We start from the raw sequence: 23069 nt of genomic DNA on the forward strand, positions 1-23069 counted from the left end.
ATATGATTTGTCTTGAGTAGAAACTTGCTTTTTCCATGGTTTCCTGTTAATAAAAAGCTTAGAGTCCACAGAGCCCATAAAGCTAACCTTTGGAGATGATAGAAAAACACGTAGTTGTATATTTCCTCTGCTTACTAATGGAGAATGCATAAGGCGTATAATTAAAAATCATATCAAGTAATTTAACATATTCTGTTGGAATATATTTTACTTGCTCTTCAGGGAGGATTTTATATCCATTTTAAGGATATTTTAAGTTTTCAATCCCCACTTTAAAAATGTGCAAATAGGGGCGCCTGGCTGGCTCAGTCAGAAGAGCATGCAACTCTTGATCTCGGGGTTGTGAGTTCAAGCCCCACGTTGGGTGTAGAGATTACTTAAAAATAAAAATCTTAGGGGTGCCTGGGTGGCTCAGATGGTTAAGCATCTGCCTTCGGCTCAGGTCATGATCCCGAAGTCCTGGGATCGAGCCCCGCATCGGGCTCCCTGCTCAGCGGGAAGCCTGCTTCTTCCTCTCCCACTCCCCCTGCTTGTGTTCCCTCTCTCGCTGTGTCTCTCTCTGTCAAATAAATAAATAAAAAATCTTTAAAAAAATAAATAAAAATCTTAAATAAGTAAGTAAATAAATAAATAAAACAAAAATGTTCAGATAATACATGGCACACTATGGTTAGACTGAAATGGGTCTCTGAAGGCAATTAAACAATTGGCTTGTACTGGTCTATCACTTCTAAATAGAATTAGAAATAGGAAGTGATGTCTTTTCACAGAGGATAAGAAAAAAAGGCGTCGCATCACAGGAGTAGTTATTTTGCCAACATTGTCACGAAGAAGGAAATCCCTCCTCTTAACTGATTACCATATTGTTGTTCTCTAGTAATAGCTTCATCTTGAAGAGTTGATTTTAAAGCATTACAGTATTCTTTTAACTAGAAGAGTTAAGTGTTTTTACCCTAAGTGTAGTCATGAGAGTGCCTTGAACAAAATTCTGTCTCTTGGCTAAGGTTAATGAGGATAACCGTTTGAGTAAATGAGTTACATACAGCACCAGTTCACAGAGCTAGATTTGATTATTAGATTCCGTTTTAAGCTTCACAGATACCATCTTCAAATCACTTAGTCATAAACTCTAAATGAACACTCTTTCTTTTTCTAATCTTTATTTTTACTTGTTTTCTCTTTACAAATACTTTAAAAGGGAAAATCATTTTTGTTAGTTTATTTGTCCAGGGCCAGACTAAAAAGTTATTTTACCATCCCAACGTTATCCTGTTACCCTCTCTATGAGGGCTGTTTTAATAAAATAATTTCTGTGGAATATTAATCCCATCTTTCCCCTCCCCCACACACAAAAAGCATGATCTGAGATCAGTGATTCATAACACACATCACTTTATTAAAAGCTTTGAGAAGTCCTGCAAAAGAAAACCTCTAGATTTTTGTCTCAGGTAGCATTTTCTGAATTTATCTGACCACAAAACCAATTTTTTTAGGTTAACACACAGTAATTGCCCATGGAGCAAGTGTGTGGTGGAACATCCTTAGGAAACATGTTTTTGTGGTATGCATCCCAAGCCAAGATGAAGCTCAGTGGAGTAATCAACATCAAGCACATCGGCTTCCAGCATTTCTAGGGAGACTCTCCCACCGTGGGCTCCAAACTTGTGGGAAATAAGTTGCCTAAAGAAAGCAGAGATGTTCCGAAAAGCTCTACCACTCCCACAGCTTTCCTCCACACAGTCTATTTTTTGTACTCTTAGAAGGAAGAATGTAATGGGATTTTTATAAAAGGGATTTTGGAGAAAAATAAGAGAATTTCACTGCCTACTTGTTCAGTAATGTTTATAAACCCAGTAGTGTGTCTTTTATTTGTTTGGGCTTTATAAATCTGTAATTCAAACCATGTTCTATTATTGCCTTCAAGGCAGCCACCCATGTAGGCACAGAGAGCTCCAGAAACACACGACTAATTATTGTGGTTTCCCCTGCTGAACTCGAAGGGTTTGGCTTTGAGTCCCAGTCTTCTGTAATGTCTATGCAACAAGCTGTTTTTTTGGCATAAGAGGTAGTATATTTGAACTACTAATTTAAGTGTTCCTTTTAAGTATTATCTTGCAATGAAAATTCTTAAAACTAATAAACCCTCCATCTACCAAGTGTCACCCAAGAATGTAAGCCCATCATTTGTATCTGCTTGCTTTTTCCTTTGGTCCTGTCATTTTCTTTCGATACCCTAAATCAAAGTGATGGGATCTCATAATTAGAAATATTTTGCATGGGATGCTTCTCCACTTACGTTTAAGGCTTGAAAATAAATTTACTCAGGATGAAAGTATTCTCTAACTGGCAGATGCTTATCTCTACAACACATATATAAGCACAAGTGAGGGAAAATAAAAGTGATGAGACATTTAATAAATTATAAACGATTTCATTTCTTTTCCTTTTAGAGTGAGTACTCTGTGGCTAAATAACAAACAAAAACCCTCTGAGACCCTTTGTAATATTAGGCAGAAGAAAAGAACCCAGAAGCAAAAGCCAGAATTAAAATCTAACCATGGAGTTCTGAACAAGATAAGTGAGAGAAGAAACTTGCCAGGCCATTTGTGGGGTTGCTTTTTAATTTATAAAGCAGTCAAAACTGTTGAGAGAACAGAAGTATCCTACCTCCTCTGATGTCCTCTGTTAAAGAGCTAGGACCCTCCAGTATGTTCATTTTTCTAGATTACTCACAGTATACCCCCTTGGCCTGTTTTTCTCAACTAGCATTCTGTGCAGTCAATTTTCCGTTCACTCTCTGTCACAATGTACCTCTACTTTGTTCATTTCCTTTGGGCCTTAGCAGGTGACTGATCAGTCTTGAAAAAGGAATTAATTTTTATTTTGTGGCAAAAAAGAAAATTAATATGCTGTCATTCTATTTCCACATATGCGATCTTAAAGGGCTCTTTGCGCATAAAATGTCTTAACCCATGGAAATAAATCTAATAATGAGGCTTTTAGGCAGGTTGACAGGGAGTGCATTGGGGAAGATATTTTTGACTAAATATGCCTCGGCATCTCCAAAATCGCCACTATGAGCAGGTAGCAGATTATCCCAGGATTCTCTAATTAATGTAACAAAATTTGGCCTGTGGTTTCAAATGTGGCCTAGACTGTGGAGGAGGATGAGCGTTGAGTGAAGCTTCTGATCCTTTATATTGATTACACTCTCACCAAAAAGAAAACAGTCTATCAGCATCTATGTATAAAGCAAAATGAATTTTTTTCTTATCAAATAAGTGGAAGGTAGAAACGTTTGATTATTATCTATCTTCATGTGTACATAGATGGTGTGTGCCTATGATTTTTTGAAAAGAGAGAATATACTTACAGCTCTTCCAATATTTCTCAGCTGTGGCAGACCATATCCTCAAGGGAATCCTGCTGATGGGCCCCTGGAGGGAAGCAGTGCAGCCATTCGGACACCAAGCAGAACGGGTAATTCTTTGGGTTCTGTTCCTCAAAATGGAGATCACTTTACTTTCCCCGCCCCCAATCAAAAAGGTAACATATGCTTCTGACTTTTTAGATGACAAATGTAAAAAGACAATGAAGGAAAGTAAAGTCATCCCTAATTCTACTACCTAAGAGTTCACCATGGGTACGATTTTGATGCAAAGCTGTCCAAAATGGTTTTAAATACCTATACGCAAATACATATATGTTTTTAAATTAGATGTCATTTTATATAATATATAAAACTATATAGAAATGTCATTTTATCTTGGACACTGGAGGGCCATCCATTTTAGGATACTCTCTGAAGGTCTCCCTTGAAGACTGAGAAAATACCCTGCTTAGATCACTATAAGCATATAAAAATGTTTTTTCTTGAGGCACTATAATGGAGAGGTTAAGAACACAGGTGTTGGAGCCTGGTTTTATCCTTATCGGGCTACCTACTAATTTGTAATCTCTGTGCCTCTGTTCCTGCATTTGTAGATGGGGATAATAGTACCTCCCAAACAGGATTGTTGTAAGAATTAAATGACTTAAAACATGTAACAAAAACACTAATTCGGAAAGAGAGATGCACTTCTATGTTTACGGCAGCATTATTTACTAGACCCAAGATTTGGAAGACGCCTAATACACGATGGAATACTACTCAGACATCAAAAAGAATGAGATCTTGCCATTTGCGACAACATGGTTGGACCTAGAGGGTATTATGCTGAGTGATATAAGTCAGACAGAGATAGAGGAATACCCTGTGATTTCATTTATATGTGGAGGCTAAAGAAATAAACAGAAACAACTTGTAACAAAGGCAGTTGCCAGAAGGGAGGGGAGGAAGAGAATGGGCAAAATAGGTGAAGGGAATTAAAAGGGACAGGCTTACAGTTATAAAATAAATAGGTCATGGGGATGAAAGGAAGAGCATAGGGAATATAGTCAATAAGATTGTAATAACTTTGTATGTTAACTACCCTTATGGGAAACATTGCATAATATATATAATTGTTGAATCACTATGTTGTACACCTGAAACTAATGTATGTCAACTATACTTCAATTTTTAAAAATCACATAAAGCACTTATAGTATCTGGGTCACTGTCAATAGTTCATGTTTGCTGCTATTACTATGATAATTAGTATTTTATTTTTATTGATGCAACTCTAGGGACTTCATTTTGTTAGTGCTGAAAGTTCACAAGGTAGAAAAACCCTGGCTTCTCTGAACTACAGACTTTAGAGTGATAACACTATGTAAGAATGATTCTTAATTATCTACTTCAGCATTTATTGATACGTACTCAATAAATATTGATTATTTGCCTGTGAGAATGGTGTGCTGTGGCAATGTACAAAGGTCAAGAGACATAGGCAAGGAAAAATCAAAAGGAGAATTCTCTCTGATATTTTAGCATTCTGAAGACTCAGAATATTCCATTCTTTATGTTCCTGATCTTCTTTGACTCTACTGAGTCTGATACAATATGGGGAGTATTTCTTTATCACCATTGTGGTCTCACATAGAGCTATGACCTTTGAGTGTTCTTCATTTTTTCCTACAAATTCTGGGTTTGAAACTTGTCAATTACATTTTCATACTGTGTCTAATTCTTACATGAGAAAGATTGCATGAGAAAGATCGAAGAAAGAGGAGTCCTTGGAAAAGTCCTACAAGATACTCCTGATGGCAATAGGCTACATAACAAAAGCCATTATTCACTAGCAACTTAAGAAAAATTAGATACTCAATGTATGAGGACATACAACAGTCATAGAACATCCAAAGCAACTGAGAAAGGAGAACAAAGTTAGAGGAAAGACATTACCTGACTTCAAGACTTAAGCTGCAGTAATCAAGATAGGGTGGTGCAGGCTTGAGGATCAGCAGATAGACCAATGGAATAGAATGGAAAGCCCCAAATTAGACCCACCTCTACTCTGAATTTTCAACAAAGATGCCAGAGCATTCCAGTAGGGTCGGAAAAAATGAATCTCACCCCCTACTCCACACCGTATGAAACATCATTCTGTGACGGAGCATAGACCTAAATGTAAAAGCTAAAACAGTAGGCTTCTGAAAGAAGATAGGTTTATGACTTAGGGGAAGGCAAAGATTGCATAGGAATCTTAGCAATAACCATACAGGGGGAAAAAAAAAAAAAGCTAGACTTTATCAACAGTAAAGAATATAGGAACTAGGATCAGATTTCGTGAGTTCAAATTCATGTGGCAAAATTTCAACAATTTACTTATCCTTTCTGTGCGCCAGTTTCCTTTCTGCATGTGAGGACATGAGTGATGCAGTGATGTGCAATAATACCTGCCTTGTAGGATTGTGTAGGTTTAAATAGGTTTGCTCAAATGAAGCACTTTTGTGCCATCCAGCATATGGCACTCACTCGGTAAACCATTCAGGCCCTTACTCAGCCATGAGAAGCTTCTTTTGAGGTCTTTGCTCCAGAAGCATGTTCTACAGACACTTGATAGTGCTTGACTGGGCCTTTAGTTCGCATGGTTTAGTGCTGACTAAAATGGGAGACGATGGAAGAGGCAGGTAAGAAAGCAAGCCACAGATTCTGAGGGATCAAGATTGGATACATAAGATCCCCCAGGCCCTTAAGCACATGCTATTATGCCATGTCCTACAGACCACTTAGTCCTTGGGTGTCAGCTCAACTTCTCCTCCCCATGTGCCCATTCTTGACTTAGCTACTCAGTGGTTTAGTGTGTTGGGAGATGCATAAAGGAAGAAGAAATACAAAGTTACAGGGTTTTTAAAAAGTATAAACTGCTGCTGATCTAAGCATTATTACTGAGGAATTATTGAATGTCATATAAATCACAGATCATAATCCTATCTATTTCATTGGGTGAAAAAATGTCTACTTTTTCTGGGTGCCTGGGTGGCTCAGTCAGTTGAGCATCTGCCTTCGGCTAAGGTCATGATCACGGAGTTCCTGGATCAAGCCCCATGTCGATCAGGGGAGCAGGGAGCCTGCTTCTCCCTTTCCCTGTGTCCCTCTCCCTGCTTGTTCTCTCTCTCTCAAATAAATAAAAAAAAATCTTAAAAAAAAGTACTTTTTTCCCACTTTATGATCTTGCATTCTTGATGTGTAAGCTCATGAAAGCAGTATGTCCCTAAGCATGGTATATGCCATATGCATTTTAGGAATATTCACTCAAGTGAGACCCCTGTTTCCATTTGCAAGTTTCATCATCTGTTCTCTTTCCATTGCAGATGACACTACTCAAGTTACCTCTGATTATGAAACCAACAACAACAGTGATAGCAGTGATATTGTACAGAACGAAGATGAGACTGAGTGCCTGAGGGAGCCTCTAAGGAAAGCTTCTGGTTGTGGCCCCTACACGCCTGAGGCCATGATATTCCTGGTAGCTCCATATCACTTCGCTCATTCCTTTACTTGAGAAATTGCCCTCTGTGACAGAAATTGACTTACAAATAGATCCCTGAATCATTAGATTTACAGATGTGTCTCTCTTGGATCACACATGCCTTATAGCCATATCCCTATGTATCAGTATAATTTTTCCTTATCCAAGTTTTATTGATCTCTTCATGATTCTCTTATTTAGTGATTAAGAATGCAAGTATTCATCTCCACAAGTGATTACAGATACTTCTTAATCCTAGAATCTAAAAGTGTAGGTATGCATAGGGAAAATTATTTCATCCAGTGAAGCAATATTTTATAAATATCAATAAAAATAAAATATGTTAGTTGTCTTAGGGCTTCTGCTGTTTTTTTTCTTTTTTCTCTAGCACCTCTTTCATTTAGAAAGTGTGCCAATATTTATTTTCCTTATTATATTAAACTAGGTTTATACTGACATACTACCCATTAAAATAGCCTTTAATGAGGACTTTGTGGGCTTATAGAGATCCGTTTAAAGAGGATAAAAGCATGTATTTGAGTCAGGTTAATTTCAGGGAGGCAGCAAATAGAAACACTACATCAAAAACTAATGATGTATTATATGCTAACTAATTGAACATAATAATAAAAAAATAATTTAAAAAATAGTTGGCTATCATGTAATTCTCAATTGCTGCTAGTATCATTTTTCTTTTATCTGATTTACCATTTATACTTTTAAAGAGATTTCCAGATAAAGTAATTTATATGTTTCCTAGTCCTCATTATCTTTATTTTTTATTCATTTTTTTGGTAAAGGTACTCGTAAGAATGTCCTCATTTGGGACCAATTATAAAATGTCTTTACATTAACATGGTGCATGTTTCTTTGGAAACCATACATCACATGAACTAAATTAAAATCTATGAAAAATGTGGCAATTATCATCCCATAGGATCAATGCTGATTTTGAAGCAATAATATATATTTGGCCAAGTAGAGTAGGAAGTGATTAACTCCTCCCCACTCCTGGGTTTCTTTTGAGAGTCCAATATAAGCCAGGAACCCTCCCAGAAAAATTTACATAAACATATAAAGAGATAAATTTACATATGATTTCAATGTGTTCTGAAGTCTTTGAATCTTTATTTCAGAACTTCACAACAGGGGAAAAGCAGTTACATTAACTTATGAAAGAAACATCCATTTTTTTTTCTGTAGCATATATGAACCAAAAATAGACAGGCACCTAATATGCAAAATTCATGATATGAAATAGCATTAGGACCTTTTCTCCTAACGTGTAGATCAATGTCTTGTTCATCTTGATTTTTTTTTAAGATCACTCGTTTACCTTGAAGTTTTAAGTCATTTATTTTTATAAACTCAGTTGTTGAGCTGAACTTACCAAAGCACAAATTGCTTTGTAGAAAAACTGCGTATTCTTAAAATATTTTCATCTTCATTATAGGACAAGCCAATTCTTGCTCCTGAACCTCTTGTCATGGATAACTTGGACTCAATTATGGAGCAGCTAAATACTTGGAATTTTCCAATTTTTGATTTGGTGGAAAAAATAGGAAGAAAATGTGGCCGTATCCTTAGTCAGGTAAGAAATGCATTCATACGTAAGACTTTTTTTTTTTTTTTTAAGATTTTATTTATTCATTTGAGACACAGAGATACAGAAAGAGAGAGCATGAGCAGGGAGAGAGGCAGAGGGAGAAGGAGAAGCAGGCTCCCCGCTGAGCCAGGAGCCCTATGTGGGGCTGAATCCCAGGACCCTGGAATCATGACCTGAGCCGAAGGCAGATGCTTAACAACTGAGCCACCCAGGCACCCCCATACATATGACTTTAAATGTAGAAAAAAAAAATTCCTTGGTTGGTTAAAGCTGTGTCCGTGCTTGACACTGGTGGTAGGCACTGGGTGGAGAAAGGAAATGTTAGTACCCAACATTCTGTAGATTCCGTGGTGGTGGGTTAACAAAAGAAATTGGAACTTGAAGTGAGTGGAATACTGATCAAAAAAAATATGTAGTTTTAAAGATAAAGTGGAAGAGAACAGGGATACACAAGCAAGATGGAGAAATACATCTGAAATTTATAGAATTCAGCAAAAGAAAAGCTGATATAAGCCCTCAAAGGAAGAAAGTTGCCTAATTATTAACAGTAATTTATTGTTTGTAATTTTTTCCAATGACTATTTTTTAAAGCTTTTTTTGGGGTGGGGGGGCTAGTGGGAGAGGCAGAGAATTTTAGGCAGGCTACACGACCAGCTCAGAGCCTGGCGTGGAGCTCCATCTCATGACCCTGAGATCATGACCTGAGCCAAAATCAAGAGTCAGACACTTAACCAGCTGAGCCACCCAGGCCCCTTTAAAACTTTTGAATATTATGGTGCTTAGGTCTTATCAAAAGTAAGATATTGTGCAGAAATACATTTCCTTCCATTGCCGTGAGAAACATATCAAATAGAATTCTCTGTGTTTTAATGCAGAAAATACCTTTATGTATCACAAGAAATACAGAATATGAACTATTGCTACTTAAGACTTTTTTTTTTTTCCTTAAGCTAGACTACTTTCAAGGCTTCCCACACTTAAAAGAAAATGTTTCCCTGAGGGAGAAAGAAAGCACAGAAATTAAGATTTTTGAACATATTATTCTCAATACAAAATTGCTCTACAAATCCAAAAATGGATTTGCTCTATTATCAAACACCTATCAGAATACACACTCAAGGGGGATAATGCAGTAATATTTATCAGCTTATTTAAAAATGTTTCAGGGGTGTTTTCATAGATGGAATAGCACTGTAGAGATGCTAAAGACCACCAAGCTAACATAAGACTTAGGTGAGAATTCAAGACCCAGATTTATTGGAGCCACTAACACTTATCTGGGAAACACTAGAAGAGAAATGATATGTTATACTGATTTCTACTCCGTGCATCAGCGACAGGCTTTCTTCAGACGTCTCAACAAGTATCTGAATGTGGGGCTTCAAGGTGAGGATTCCTGATCCATGAAGGTTTGAAGCAAGAAGATAGAGGGGCCTTTTCCTCTGTTTCTCAGTTGTACAAACACAAAGTAGTAGTCTAGTCTTCAAGAAGGAAAGAATGTCCCTCTGCCTTAAAGGGGCTAGTAGGGAAATAAGATATGGCTCAAAATAATGACAGTTCAACTTGCTACCTACAAAAGAAGTTTGCTAAAATGATTGATGGATTATGAAGCTCAAAATAATTACAAAGTCTGTGTAACACGTAGTTGCCTCTGCTAGACTCTCTTCTGACCATGAACACCTCGAGAACTGGGGTGACAGCCCTTGCACTTTTACTAGGAGTTAACAATCCCATTTTTCTTCTTTCTTCTTCTCCTTGGTGCTAAGCAACATCTTTTATGCTAGGTGATCTTATTAAATATATTTTTAAAAGACTTACTTATTTTAGAGTGGGTGAGTGAGCATGGGGGTTGCAGGGGCAGAGGGAGCGGGAGAGAGAAACTCAAGCAGAGTCTACGCTGAGCACAGAGCTGGATGTGGGGCTCGATCTCTCAACCTTGAGATTAGAACCTGAGCCACCACAAAGAGTTGGACACTTTAACCGACTGTGCCACCCAGGGCCCCGAGGTGATCTTGAAGACAGGTGTAAGGACAGCTATTTTTATCCAGTCCACCTTAGCCTCATACCTCAGGGCTCCTCCTGCAAGGTTTTGTATCTCACTTTCTGAAGCCCCTTACAGACTGTGTCTCTGAGGGAGTAATTTTACCTGGAAATATTCCTGTAATGGTACCCCAAAAAGTGGTGGCAGAGGGTCGGGAAGCCTTCTTTCTCCTTCACTGCTGAGTGTGGTTCATAGGAAGAGAAAAATTTTACATTGTTTTATTTTTTATTTATTTATTTATTTATTTTTAAAGATTTTATTTATTTGACAGAGAGAGACACAGCAAGAGAGGGAACACAAGCAGGGGGAGTGGGAGAGGGAGAAGCAGGCTTCCCGCTGAGCAGGGAGCCCGATGCGGGGCTCGATCCCAGGACCCTGGGATCATGACCTGAGCCGAAGACAGACGCTTAACAACTGAGCCACTCAGGCACCCCAACTTTACATTGCTTTATATCTGATCGTATGTCACAGACTCCCCCAAACCCTACAACTTGATCTTCTCTGTAGCTCTGTTGCAGATAGTCTGTTTAATCTCTGCTTTTCAGAAGAGGAAACTGAGGCTTAAAAGAGCATATACCATTCATCTAAAGTCATAGAGTAAATATCAGACCCATGATTTGAATGCAGACATAGCCATATTGGAAATCCATACTTTTGGCCTTCATTTACCTTCGGCTGTTTCTGAGCGCGCCCCCCCTCCTTCCCCCCGCCAAAAAAACACATCCACTGATTCTGTCTTCAAACACTCTGAACAGAGAGCTTGAGCCCGTGGAAAAGTGGTTACTGTAGCAGTCAGGTTTTAAGCTGACAGGGACAGTGTAGCAAATACCATTCCTCCCTACCTGTCTCCTCTGGAAGTTCTGAGAGCTGGGGCTGGGCTTGTGAAACTTGACCAGCTGTGCCACAGAATGTTTTCTAAGAGTCCTGGATATGAGTACACAACAGAAAGATTAGATATAATGAACAATTAGATTGCAGTAAAATTCACTAATGTGTTTTTCTTCCAGTCACCTTCCAAAAAAGAAATACATGAGCCTTAGTACGTCACTATTTATCTTTCCAACTTACAAAACATTGAACTTTGAGAAAATGAACTTTTATTTGTCTTGCTGAGTAGAACTTTACTTTGATTTGAGTTTATAAGCACAAAGTCATGATATTTTCACTGTGTGAAAGGCATATTTTTTTCACCTTAGTAAGACTTTGGGACAGCTGAAATGAATTAACTTGAACATTCCGAGAAATCACCTTTTGGCTGAAACTACACAGAAAAAGTCTCACTTCAAAAGATTTTTAAAGAGACATATGTGCAATGGAAATGACTTTTCAGTCTCAATATACTGACTGCCTTTTTGATGATTATCATGTTTATTTTAACAAATTTCAAAGGACATGGTTCAGATTTCAGAATAGTGCTTACTTTTTCCGGTTGCCAATATTTACCTGGTTAATGGTATCTTTATTTGTCAGTTTAAATTATTGGTGGTTGATTTTTAACAGCATGTTGATGAAAATTCTCCTATTTTAAAATCATACTTGAAAATATCCTGTTGTCTTAATTTTTCCATTCATCTTTCATATGTTTAAGAGAATAGTAGGAAACTTTAGCTGTTTGCAATCCTAACAACATTGCTTTTCAGATACTAGTGGTAGGATTTGAAGCAATTTAGAGTACAAAATCTGAAGCCAACAGGCTTGGCTTGAATTCTGGTTCTGATAATGTTGTCAGCCATGTGATCTCGGACAAGTCACTGAAGTAACAAGCATAATTAAATCCATTAGGTATTTATAAACAAGAATTCAAATATAGACCAAAGCAGTAGTAAAGAGGAGATACCCCCCCAAAAAAACTAGCTTGAAATATTACAGAAACCATAAACTTCACTTTCTATTGCCTTTTTTTTTTTTTTTTTGAGAGAGTGAGCGGGAAAGGGGGAGGTGGGGGTGGGGAGTTGTGGAGGAGGGAGAGAGGGAGAGGGAAAGAGAGAATCGTAAGCAGCCTCCATGCCTGGCATGAGCCCAATGTTGGGCTTGGTCTCACAACCCAGAGATCATTACCTGGTCAAAATCAAGAGTCAGATGCTTAACCAACTGCCCCAGGCACCCCTGTTGCATTTTTAAAGAGAAGATGTGGGAATGGTATGTTACACACAAAAAGGGTAAAACTTAAATGTTCTTGCCATTCAGAATGAAGAAAAGCATACAGAAGTTGATGTACATAGTATATAATCTGTTTCCAACCTAGCAGCTTTGGCGATCCTTTTAAAACATAAATCAAATAGGGGCGTCTGGCTGGCGCAGTAGGTTAAGCATCTGACTTTGGCTCAGGTCATGATCCCGAGGTCCAGCGATGGAGCCCTGTGTTGGACTCCATGCTCTGCAGGGCGTCTGCTTCTCCCTCTTCCTCTGCCCCTCTCCCCACTCAGGCTCCCTTTCTGTTTCTCTCTCTTTCAAATAAATAAATAAAATCTTAAAAAAAAAAAAAGTAAGTCAGATAAAGTCACTTCCCTGCTCTAATCTCTTCAGTGGCTCCCTACCTCACTTAGAGTAAAAGCCTTATAATGATCAGTCTGGCTGTCAAACCCCAAGATTGCACCGCCCCCCCATCCCACTCTGCCATTACTAACTTAAATTCTACTGTCCTCATTCATTCTGTTTTAGCCACACTGGCCTTCTTGCTGTTTCTTAAGTACAGCAGGCATACCTCAGGGCCTTTGCACAGTCCTTTTTCTCTGTATGGAAAACTCTTTTCTCAGATATCCATGTACCTCAGTCTACATCTCCTTCAGTTCTTTGCTCATATGTCACCTGGATATACCTACTCTAACCACCATACTTAAAAAAAAGCAAATTCTGTAACTTCCCTATATTCCCAATCTCTCACCCTTGTTTCCTTTTTTCTTTTTCTATATTACTTACTACCTTCTCTCATAGTATATACCTTACTTATTGTATCTGTTATTTATTGCCCTCCCCTGCTAGACTATAAGCTCCCTGAAGGAAGAGGTCTTTGTTTTGTTCACCTGGATATATGCCTCATACACAGAAGAGTATCTGGAACATGGTAGGCACTCAGTAGATGTATGCTGAATGAATAACTCTCCTTTTTAGTTCTGTCAGCCTAAAGAGGTAAACTGAGGCAAGCTCAAAATTGTCAAAAAGATGAGTTTATTCAGGAATAGCAGGGGAACTGCAATTTAGGATGTGCAAACTATAGCAAGCTACAGTGAGTCTTTTGAGGGTTTGGGGTAGGCTGTATTTACGGGCAGGGAATGTAAAGAGGGGATAGTTCAGTTAGAGTCTGTTAAAATCAGAAGCAAATGGAGACCAGGTTTGAAATTCTCCAAGCAGACAAAACTAGTGCAGTCAGTCATACAAACAAAACTCAAGTCAACTTATTTTGGGAGACCAGCCCAATCTGGATCGTTCCGTGTTCATGCTTCTGGAAACCATAAGTACATCTTCCCAAGGTTGATATGAGGCAACTCCTGATCAACTCCCTATCATTTAAGAAAATTCCAGTGTTATCACTTTTCTAAAAAGTCAGTCATTTACGGGAAATCAGTCTCTTTGTCCTTGAGCTTTGTTTTTCCGAGGACATATGTGTGAGATTTTTTTGTTTTATATCCTTCGGTTTCATTTTAAATTGAAATTCCATTATCGTTCTCTCTATATATGTATATATGCCTATGTATACATATAGATATATATGATAAACACTAAGTACATAATTAAAAGAATATTATTGATTTTAAACAGATTTAAAGTCAATAACAAAAGGTAGAAACTTAGCTATGAAACAGCATACCAAAGATGGAGAGGGAAGATTTCAAGACAACTTTAAGAAGAGATGCAGATAATAAAAATGATGAATAATTCTTAAAGTCTCCTGAGTTATAACAACACTGTGCCTTTGTGACATGAAGTAAGGCCACTTGAAATGGTGCCACACTCCCTTCTGCCATGTGAATAACCATTCCTCTCCCCAGTACCTTCTTCTGTGCCTTTATCAGTTTTTTCTCCATCATTGCATGTCAGATATGCCGATTACATGCATAGGTATTCACTGGATTTGAGTTGCCAGAGCTTTGAATGCAATTGGAAGAAGAATAGATATTTGGAGGAGAAAGACGAGCAAGGAAAAAAATTTAGATGTTGTTATTTATACTGCATTAGAATAAATCGGTTTTCTCTATATATTTAGTCAAAGTAACCGTTTTTCTCTCTCTCATAATTCTTTCCCCTTATCCTTCACTAAGTTAACCATTCTGAATCCTTTATCCTCTGGGAAGCTTTTTTTTTTTTAAATAAAAATTAGTCCAAATTAAAGCTTTACCTCATTTATTAGTGCTTGTAGTATTCACTATACAATGAACTATTTGATAAGTAGGATTCTCTAGTAGATGATAGCACATACAGTTGAGTACCTTGATATGTTTCTGTAGTGTATACTGTTGTTTGGGTTGGTTGGTTTTCTTGGTTGAATGTCCACGCCTTTAAAAACAGATCAAATACCCCTTGTGGTCAGGGGCTACAGGGGCTAGACCCATGGAGTTCTTCAATACTTACTTGACTTATTGTTCCCAGTAAGTGTCTCTACTGGCCAGGAGTTACTTGTTTTAATTTTTTTTTTCTTTTTGTGTCTAATACACACCCAGGGATGTTTTGTAAAACTTTGTCTTTCTCTTTATAGGTATCATACAGACTTTTTGAAGACATGGGCCTCTTTGAAGCTTTCAAAATTCCAGTTAGGGAATTTATGAATTATTTTCATGCTTTGGAGATTGGATACAGGGAAATTCCTTGTAAGTATGAGTTAAAAATAATACTTTTCAAATCCACTGAATTTGCTCTGGGTAATGGGATATTGAATCATTGGTGACTAGCAGAGAACTACACATGGTAAACCTGGAGATTACAGCCTGTTTCAGAGTCCTGGTCCCTTCACTTCTCAGCTGTTGCCTCTGCATGCCTCATTTCTTAATCTGTAAAATGGGGATCATAATGTCTTTGAGGATTGTAATAGCTTTGTAGGATTGTTAGGAAGATAAAATGAGGTAATAAATCTAAAAGGGTTATAATAGTGCCTTCACATAGTAAGCCAGTTTAAGTGTGTGCTCCATAAATAATTAAATGTTAAATTTATTGCTTATTTTATAATACACTCCTTTTATTGGGTGAGTTCAACTTTTGTTCTCGCATCTGGAGAGTTAAATCATGAACTCTTGAAGTTTTTTTCAGTATAAGAAAGACCTCGCTGGGGGTGGAGGGACAGGAGGGTGATGGTCTAATTAATAAAATAGAAAAAAAGAGACACCTAAAAGTTTGTGAAGAAATTATTAGAAACATTTGAAAAATCAGATAAATGTGAAGACCAAAGGAAGGGACACAACCAAGTGTTCAAGTTTATGAACTTAAAATATTGTGAAAGTAATTTTGTCATTCATAATAATGCAAAATTGGAACAGAGAGGAGATGGTAAATTTTCAGTTTGGAGCATTTCCAGTATCATCTGAACATGTGAGTAGAATCAGCCTACATGCTACAAAATACATGGAACTGAAGAAAATGTCCAAAAACCCAGTCAGGGAAGTTGTGAAAATGTGCAGAAATCATGTGGTACTTTTAGAAAATAAATGCATAACAAGAGTAGACATCATACGTTGGTTGAAGAATGCCTTAGAAATGCGTCGTTCAAATCATGTTTTAACTTAAGTTTTAAAATTGCTTTTATACACCTTAGACTTCAGAACCCCATGACTTTTCCTAGTTGCAAACAACTGAAGCTAAATAAATATTCTACGGAGACAGATAAAGTACAGGTATTTCCAGAAAGGGATAGTACATTAAACTAGTGATCCGTTATTAACATATTGTTTTTCAAAATGCCAACCACATGCTACATTGGAATGAAAATACACAGCTGATGGTGTGTGATAGGAGAAGATAATGAAGAATTGGATCTACAAATGAGATTTGTTGGAGAATATGGGACCAAAATGCAGACAAGACAAGACAGTGGGTATAGAGGAGAGAGGAGCTTAAGAGCCCTGGGCCCCTTGGGAAAGTCTGGCCGGTAGGGCCATGGAAATAGAGAGAGAGAAAGACAAAAAAAGGGATAGTTTGAAAGAATCTCAAGATAAGCCTTGCTTTCTTAATACCATTTTCCCAAGGCACACCCTGGTTGGATGCCAGTGATTGACATAAGTGTTACTGATTTTTCAACAGCTAGTCATCAGATTAATTTACAAATTGTTATATTTCCAAATGTATTCTAGTGACCTAATCTGCTATAGCCAAGTCCATTAAGTACCAATTGATATAACTACTAACTTTTCTCTAAGCAAGTATGTCATAAAATCATAGGGAAAGTTGATCAATATTTAAGCATAAAAAGAAGTTTCCAGATTCTAAATTTTATTATTCATTTTTATATTTTCTTATTTTACAACTGAATAGATGTTTCTTTTTTCTGAAATAGTGGCTTCTTCATTCCATGTGAAAAGAATTTGTTATAATAAACCTGGTTGTTCTTCTATTAGGAAACCCAAACATTTTCCGTAAAGGGAATTCATTTACATCTCACAGAGAAGTTTTAGCTTGACTGGTGATCCCTTTTAAATAGTAATTCCTTGCATGTGGTAGTGTTGTAAATTTAGACTAATATAGATATTTATTAAAAGCTTTGCTTATCAAAAAAAAAAAGCTTTGCTTATCATTAATTTTAATTATCATACACAAAAATTTGTTATATGTCTCCTTACTTTAATATCTACTCCTAGAGGATTATATTTCTTATCGCTCTATCTAAATAAACCCATACCTAAATGAAAAAGCCTGAGAGTAACTAAAATGGGATTAGATTAATGTTACTATGACGATGACCTACAATACTAGAAACTAAATTTTATTATACTTCTAAGCACACTTTTAACAATTTTTAAGAGATGAAGACTTTTAAATTTGTACCCAGAGCCCTTACTAAAATTTGAGAAATCTAGATTTAAAAATAGACACAGGTAGGTAGTTAGCTATTTCATGGAGTAGCAGTGGACAAGGTATAAATATAGGCAACTCACTGATAGAAATATGATACCGAATATATATTTGTTCAATAAAGGTAAGGATAGGGGCAACTGGGTGGCTCAGTTGGTTGAGCGACTGCCTTCAGCTCAGGTCATGATCCTGGAGTCCCGGGATCGAGTCCGACATTGGGCTGCCTGCTCAGCAGGGAGTCTGCTTCTCCCTCTGACCCTCCCCCCTCTCATGTGCTCTCTCTCTCTCTCTCCCTCTCTCTCAAATAAATAAATAAAAAATCTTTAAAAAAATAAATAAAGATAAGGATAAATTAAGATATAGTTGATACTCAGTTGCACAGAGAAATAAATAATGTTCATTATTGTTCACAGTCCCTTTCAACTGGGCATATTGGCAAGTAAAGAAGATAAATCATCAGGTCCTATTCATTCATGAATTCAAAGTTAGTTTTGAGGGTGCTTTTTCTGTGTTCAGAGACTTTCATCTCTAAAATATATTCTTCCTAACACCTCCTCTCATTCTGGTTATTGAAGTTGGAGAAATGGGTAGAATGGCAGCAATGAGAATAATCTTGCTCAATCTGTATGTCATGTGCCCACCAGTTTTAAAGCTAGATACTGAGGTGGCATGGGACAAGCTAGAAAGGCAGAATTATGACAGTATTTGCTATAATCCAAAGGGAAAAAATGTTTAAATTGTCACTTCTCTTCTTTAACACCTTCCCAAAGGAGCCTAGGTGGAATTTTCAATTGAAAATCTATAGGTCTAAAACTCTATGCATTTTACATATAACTTCAACCCTCCGTGCCAGCTCACTTCAACTTGGCGCTTGAGGGATAAGGAGAAAGTTGAGAAAACAAGTGTGTCAAGACAGAAGAGGGAGCTGGGCAGACTGTGGGAATGAGATAGGGCATGTTGTGTTTGGTGTGTGCATACGTGTTTCCGTGTTGTCAGGGAGGCAGAGGGGCTTGCTGGATGGGCAAGGGAACTATCAAGAGAGTCAGGGGTTTGTCCAAAATGCAGCGGTGGAAGAAGAGGGATGATAATAAGAAGAAGAGCTCTGATACCATTCCTTCTCCCTCTCAGTTGCCTACCATGGCTGTAAGAAGAGGAATTTTTAAGCATGTTTATGTGTCCTACAGAAACCTGCAGAATCCCCTGTGTTGATCTAGCGAGCTTATTTCCTGGGTGCCTTTGCTCCTGAGTGGGTCTCCAGAAAGTTAATGGTGAGAACAACAGCAGTTCCAGCACTTGGTACAATACTTGCCCATAGTACATGCTAAGTAAATATTTGTGTAATAAACATGTTATTGACTGCTTATTAGGTGGATGATTTTCCATCCTGCTTCAATGACAGTGACAGTGTTTTTTTTCTGGATCTACACATGCATAACTGGAGATTTTTCTTTTTAAGGAATTAGGTTTGGTTAGCTATTATTTAAGTATTTTTGAACCCATACTCAAAAGCAAAAGGGCTACTTTTTTTTTTTCATATACCTTCTTTTCCTAATTTTTTAATCAAGATTATACTAACCTCATAAAATGAGTTGGGTAGCTTCCCTCCTTTTTATATTTTCAGGACTAGATTATTTAAATAAGATTATTTGTTTATTGAAAGCTTACAAAAATTACCTATAAAGCCTTCTGGCCCTTGGCCTTAGGGTGGGGAATAGGACAAAGAGCAGTAAGCTCCAGAGCTGCAAGTTTGTCTATACTTGATGTTGTCTGTCACTCCACACAGGCTCCACCAGCACCCTGATATTGCCCCATCCATGCTTGCAATGCTGGGCACATGCACAGGGTTCTGTGACTTGCAAGAGTAGTGATAATTACTTGCCCACAGTGATTTTCCCAGCTTGCAGCAAAGGAGAAGAAAAGACCTCAACTCAGAAGCTCTCTCCCAGCCTATCCCCTAACAGTGGCAGCGGGGCATTTTCTTCTCTACCAGGTCATCACTGCCTTCTCCCTCCCCCAAGAGTTTAGCATATCTTTTATTTTAGCGCTTCAATTCTTAACAAATCCAGCATTGATTTTGGAAGAAAACTAGTGATCTGTGCTAACTCACCATCTAGTTCCAAGAGCAATCATGTATTTTTTTTTAAGATTTTATTTATTTATTTGAGAGAGAGAGAGAGAGCACTCACAGCATGAAAGGGAGGGATGGGCAGAGGGAGAGGGAGAAGCAGGCTCCCCGCTGAGCAGGGAGCCCTACACGGAGCTGGATCCCAGGACTCCAGGATCATGACCTGAGCCGAAAGGCAGATGCTTAACTGACTGAGCCACCCAGGCGCCCCAGCAATCATGCATTTTATGTGAATTATATTTACATTAATTGCAAGCTTACTATGTGTCAGGAACTTAAAAATATGTTTTCTTCTGTAATTCTCACAATTGTACTGTGAAATAAGTCACTATTATTTAATATGTCTATATTTTTAAGATTAGGAGATGAGACGTAGAGTTGTGAGCAACTCACTCAAGCTCGCACAGGTAATAAATACAGAACAGAGACAAATTCAGATCTCTCCTAAATCCAGACACTTTTAGCGTGACCAGTTTCGTGCATGGCACAGGTTATAGATCTAAAATGTTTGGTCTTAGATGACTTGAGATAGTCTATACACAGAGATATAGACTTCAATTTCAATGAAATTGTTCTTTGGATGGCTAGATAATATCCGGCAATGACACAGGGCACAGGGTTTCCTCTTTCCTCCTTTGGAACCTTGGATGTCTGTTCTAAACACATCCTCTCAAGTCCTTACAAGGCCCCTCTACTGAAATGCTGGGTGTTTACATAAGATTTAGCTACATGTCATCACTTAAAGACTGACTCTTAAGAGTTGCCAGGAATGTAGGGAAATAGGCACCATGTACCCACATTCCCCGTGTGTGCCACCAACACCAAAAATGTTAGTTTTTTCTGGGACATCTTGGTGGCTCAGTCGGTTAAGTGTCTGCCTTCTGCTCAGGCCATGATCCTGGGGTCCTGGGATCCAGTCCCACATCGGGCTCCCTGCTCAGCGGGGAACCTGCTTCTCCCTCTCCCTCTGCCCCTCCCCCAACTCAGGCTCCTGTGAGTGCCATCTCTCTCTCTCAAATAAATAAATAAAATCTTTAAAAGAAAAAAAATTTTTTTTTCTTCCCTGACCAGGGACCAGATGATTTCTCCTGTTCCTATTACCATTCTTACTGTTCTTTTCTGTTTTCTCTTTATCTGTTGAGTATTATTCAGAGATGTGATCTACTATACTGGAAGAGACTGTATTATGGTTGGTCATTGGAAATAGAATATGTAAAGTTAGCATACTTAAGATAGTGTATAGCAATCAATGAAAAGGCCAGTAAACAAGAGAAAAACTTGGAAGAATTGCACCAGAAAAAAAGGTGAGCCAGGAACACATCAGGCCTTTGGTCATGGTTCAGTAGAAGCCGAACTGCACATATAGAATAGACCCCCTTCCCATGATAATGACATTGTAGCTAGAGGATTTGGTTTTCCCATAGATTTTGCTCTTCTAAATGACTCAAATCCCTATGTTAATGTACAAGGAAGTTTTTATTTTTCTCTTCAGGTATTTCCTAGAGCTGTATTCCCAAATTAGAATTTTTAGATCAGAGAACATCATTAATTGTGGTTTTCAATTTTGCTTTATGAATTTAACCTACATATAGAAGATATATTATTAATTTTTACCGTGTTTTAAGTTTGATGTAAAAGAATACTACTTTGTTTTATTCACAGACTATATTTGCATGCTCTTTATCAGAGATGAAATATTAGGTGGTATAGATCATTGGTCTGACCCAGTTGAAGTATGTCATGGGTCTTTTATTCTGGTCCTCTGCATAATCTTATACAGGAGCATGGAAATAAGTATAAGGGTAAACAGTGCAGTGATTGCACATAGTGAGCTTTCTATAGATGTTAGGTTTCTGGTAGACTCTGGACACAGATTTGTCCATTTCAGACATCTGCATGCATAATAAATGTTGTGTGTGCTTTTTTTTTTCCTTGTTACTATGGATATTATGGAGTCATGGAAGAGTAATCAAAGAGTATTTGTCCTAGAATGTTTGGCTGCCTTTCACTGGGGTATTAAAATGCTAAGACTAAACTGTTTACCCAGTAGATGGCACTCTTAGTCCTTGGACCCCAAAGTTCACAAATGAATGTTCCTTTGCCTTGGTTACAGATCATAACAGAATCCACGCCACTGATGTGTTACATGCTGTGTGGTACCTTACTACGCAACCGATTCCGGGCCACTCAACTGTGATTAATGATCACGGATCCGCAAGTGATTCAGGTACGTATTAAGTGCATCTATGCTCCCTTGTTAACTATGGGGCGGGGTGGGGGGGAAGCATTTCTTTAAAAAAGGAGGTCAAGAAAATAGTATCAGTTTAATACTTTTTAAAAATTTCTATACGTTCATTTTCTCTTCTCAGATTCTGACAGTGGATTTACACATGGACATATGGGATATGTCTTCTCAAAAATGTATAATGTGCCTGATGATAAATACGGATGTCTATCTGGAAATATCCCTGCCTTAGAGTTAATGGCATTGTATGTGGCTGCAGCCATGCATGATTATGATCACCCAGGAAGGACTAACGCTTTCCTGGTGGCAACTAGTGCTCCTCAGGTAAATCTTTCAATTTGGATTCAAAGAAATAATTCGATTTAGAGATTTTTTCCAAAAGAAATTAATTTTATAAATTTTGATTTATAATAGGGACCAAATGAATATGAGCCAAACTATATTTAGCCCTAGGATATTTGTAGAGACCAAGCAAATTTTGAAAAGATATCATGTTTGTTCCAAGATATTAATGGCAGGCATGCAACTTTATTAACCTTGGGAAACCCTTCTCAGTTTTCTTCTTAAGAAGAAAAACTAGTTGAATCTGTAGTAATGAACCTTCTCAACAAAGAAAATCCAACCTATACAAAAGTCCCTTTTTGAAAAGATTAGAGAACCAGATCTTTCTTGGACTTTTAATTATGTAAGTCTTCTTGGTTCATAAAACCCATTCCTTTGAAATACATTTATTATAACAACCGTTATTCCTCTGACATTTCTATTGGATAGTAGGATTTAAATATCAATTAATTTCATTCATTTGAGGGAAATTTTTTTTTTTTGGGAATTTTTTTTTTTTACTTGAACATAGTATTCCCAAAACAATAACTTTAAAGAAGTCCATTTTCTTATATACTTAAATTTAGGTTAAAAATTAATCACTGAGGGGCGCCTGGGTGGCTCAGTCGTTAAGCGTCTGCCTTCGGCTCAGGTCATGATCCCAGGGTCCTGGAATCGAGTCCCACATCGGGCTCCCTGCTCGGCGGGAAGCCTGCTTCTCCCTCTCCCACTCCCCCTGCTTGTGTTCCTGCTCTCGCTGTCTCTCTCTGTGTCAAATAAATAAATAAAATCTTTAAAAAAAAAATTACTGAGTATCTTAGCATCTCCATCTATGTAAT

General features: G+C 37.7%; 1 protein-coding gene across 1 annotated transcript in view; it reads left to right on the forward strand.

Moving 5' to 3' along the window:
• Positions 1-23069, forward strand: part of PDE3A (phosphodiesterase 3A) — a 315847-nt gene that overhangs the window by 275423 nt on the left and 17355 nt on the right. Inside the window, exons 7-12 of the mRNA XM_081821315.1 lie at positions 3395-3480; positions 6739-6893; positions 8350-8487; positions 15237-15348; positions 21778-21891; positions 22034-22233. Of these exons, the coding sequence (XP_081677441.1) occupies positions 3395-3480; positions 6739-6893; positions 8350-8487; positions 15237-15348; positions 21778-21891; positions 22034-22233 (805 nt within the window). The remainder of the gene's footprint in view (positions 1-3394; positions 3481-6738; positions 6894-8349; positions 8488-15236; positions 15349-21777; positions 21892-22033; positions 22234-23069) is intronic.

Source organism: Leptonychotes weddellii, chromosome 5 (genome assembly GCF_054177405.1).
Source record: "Leptonychotes weddellii isolate Sample4059 chromosome 5, ASM5417740v2, whole genome shotgun sequence".
Taxonomy (NCBI): Eukaryota; Metazoa; Chordata; class Mammalia; order Carnivora; family Phocidae; genus Leptonychotes; species Leptonychotes weddellii.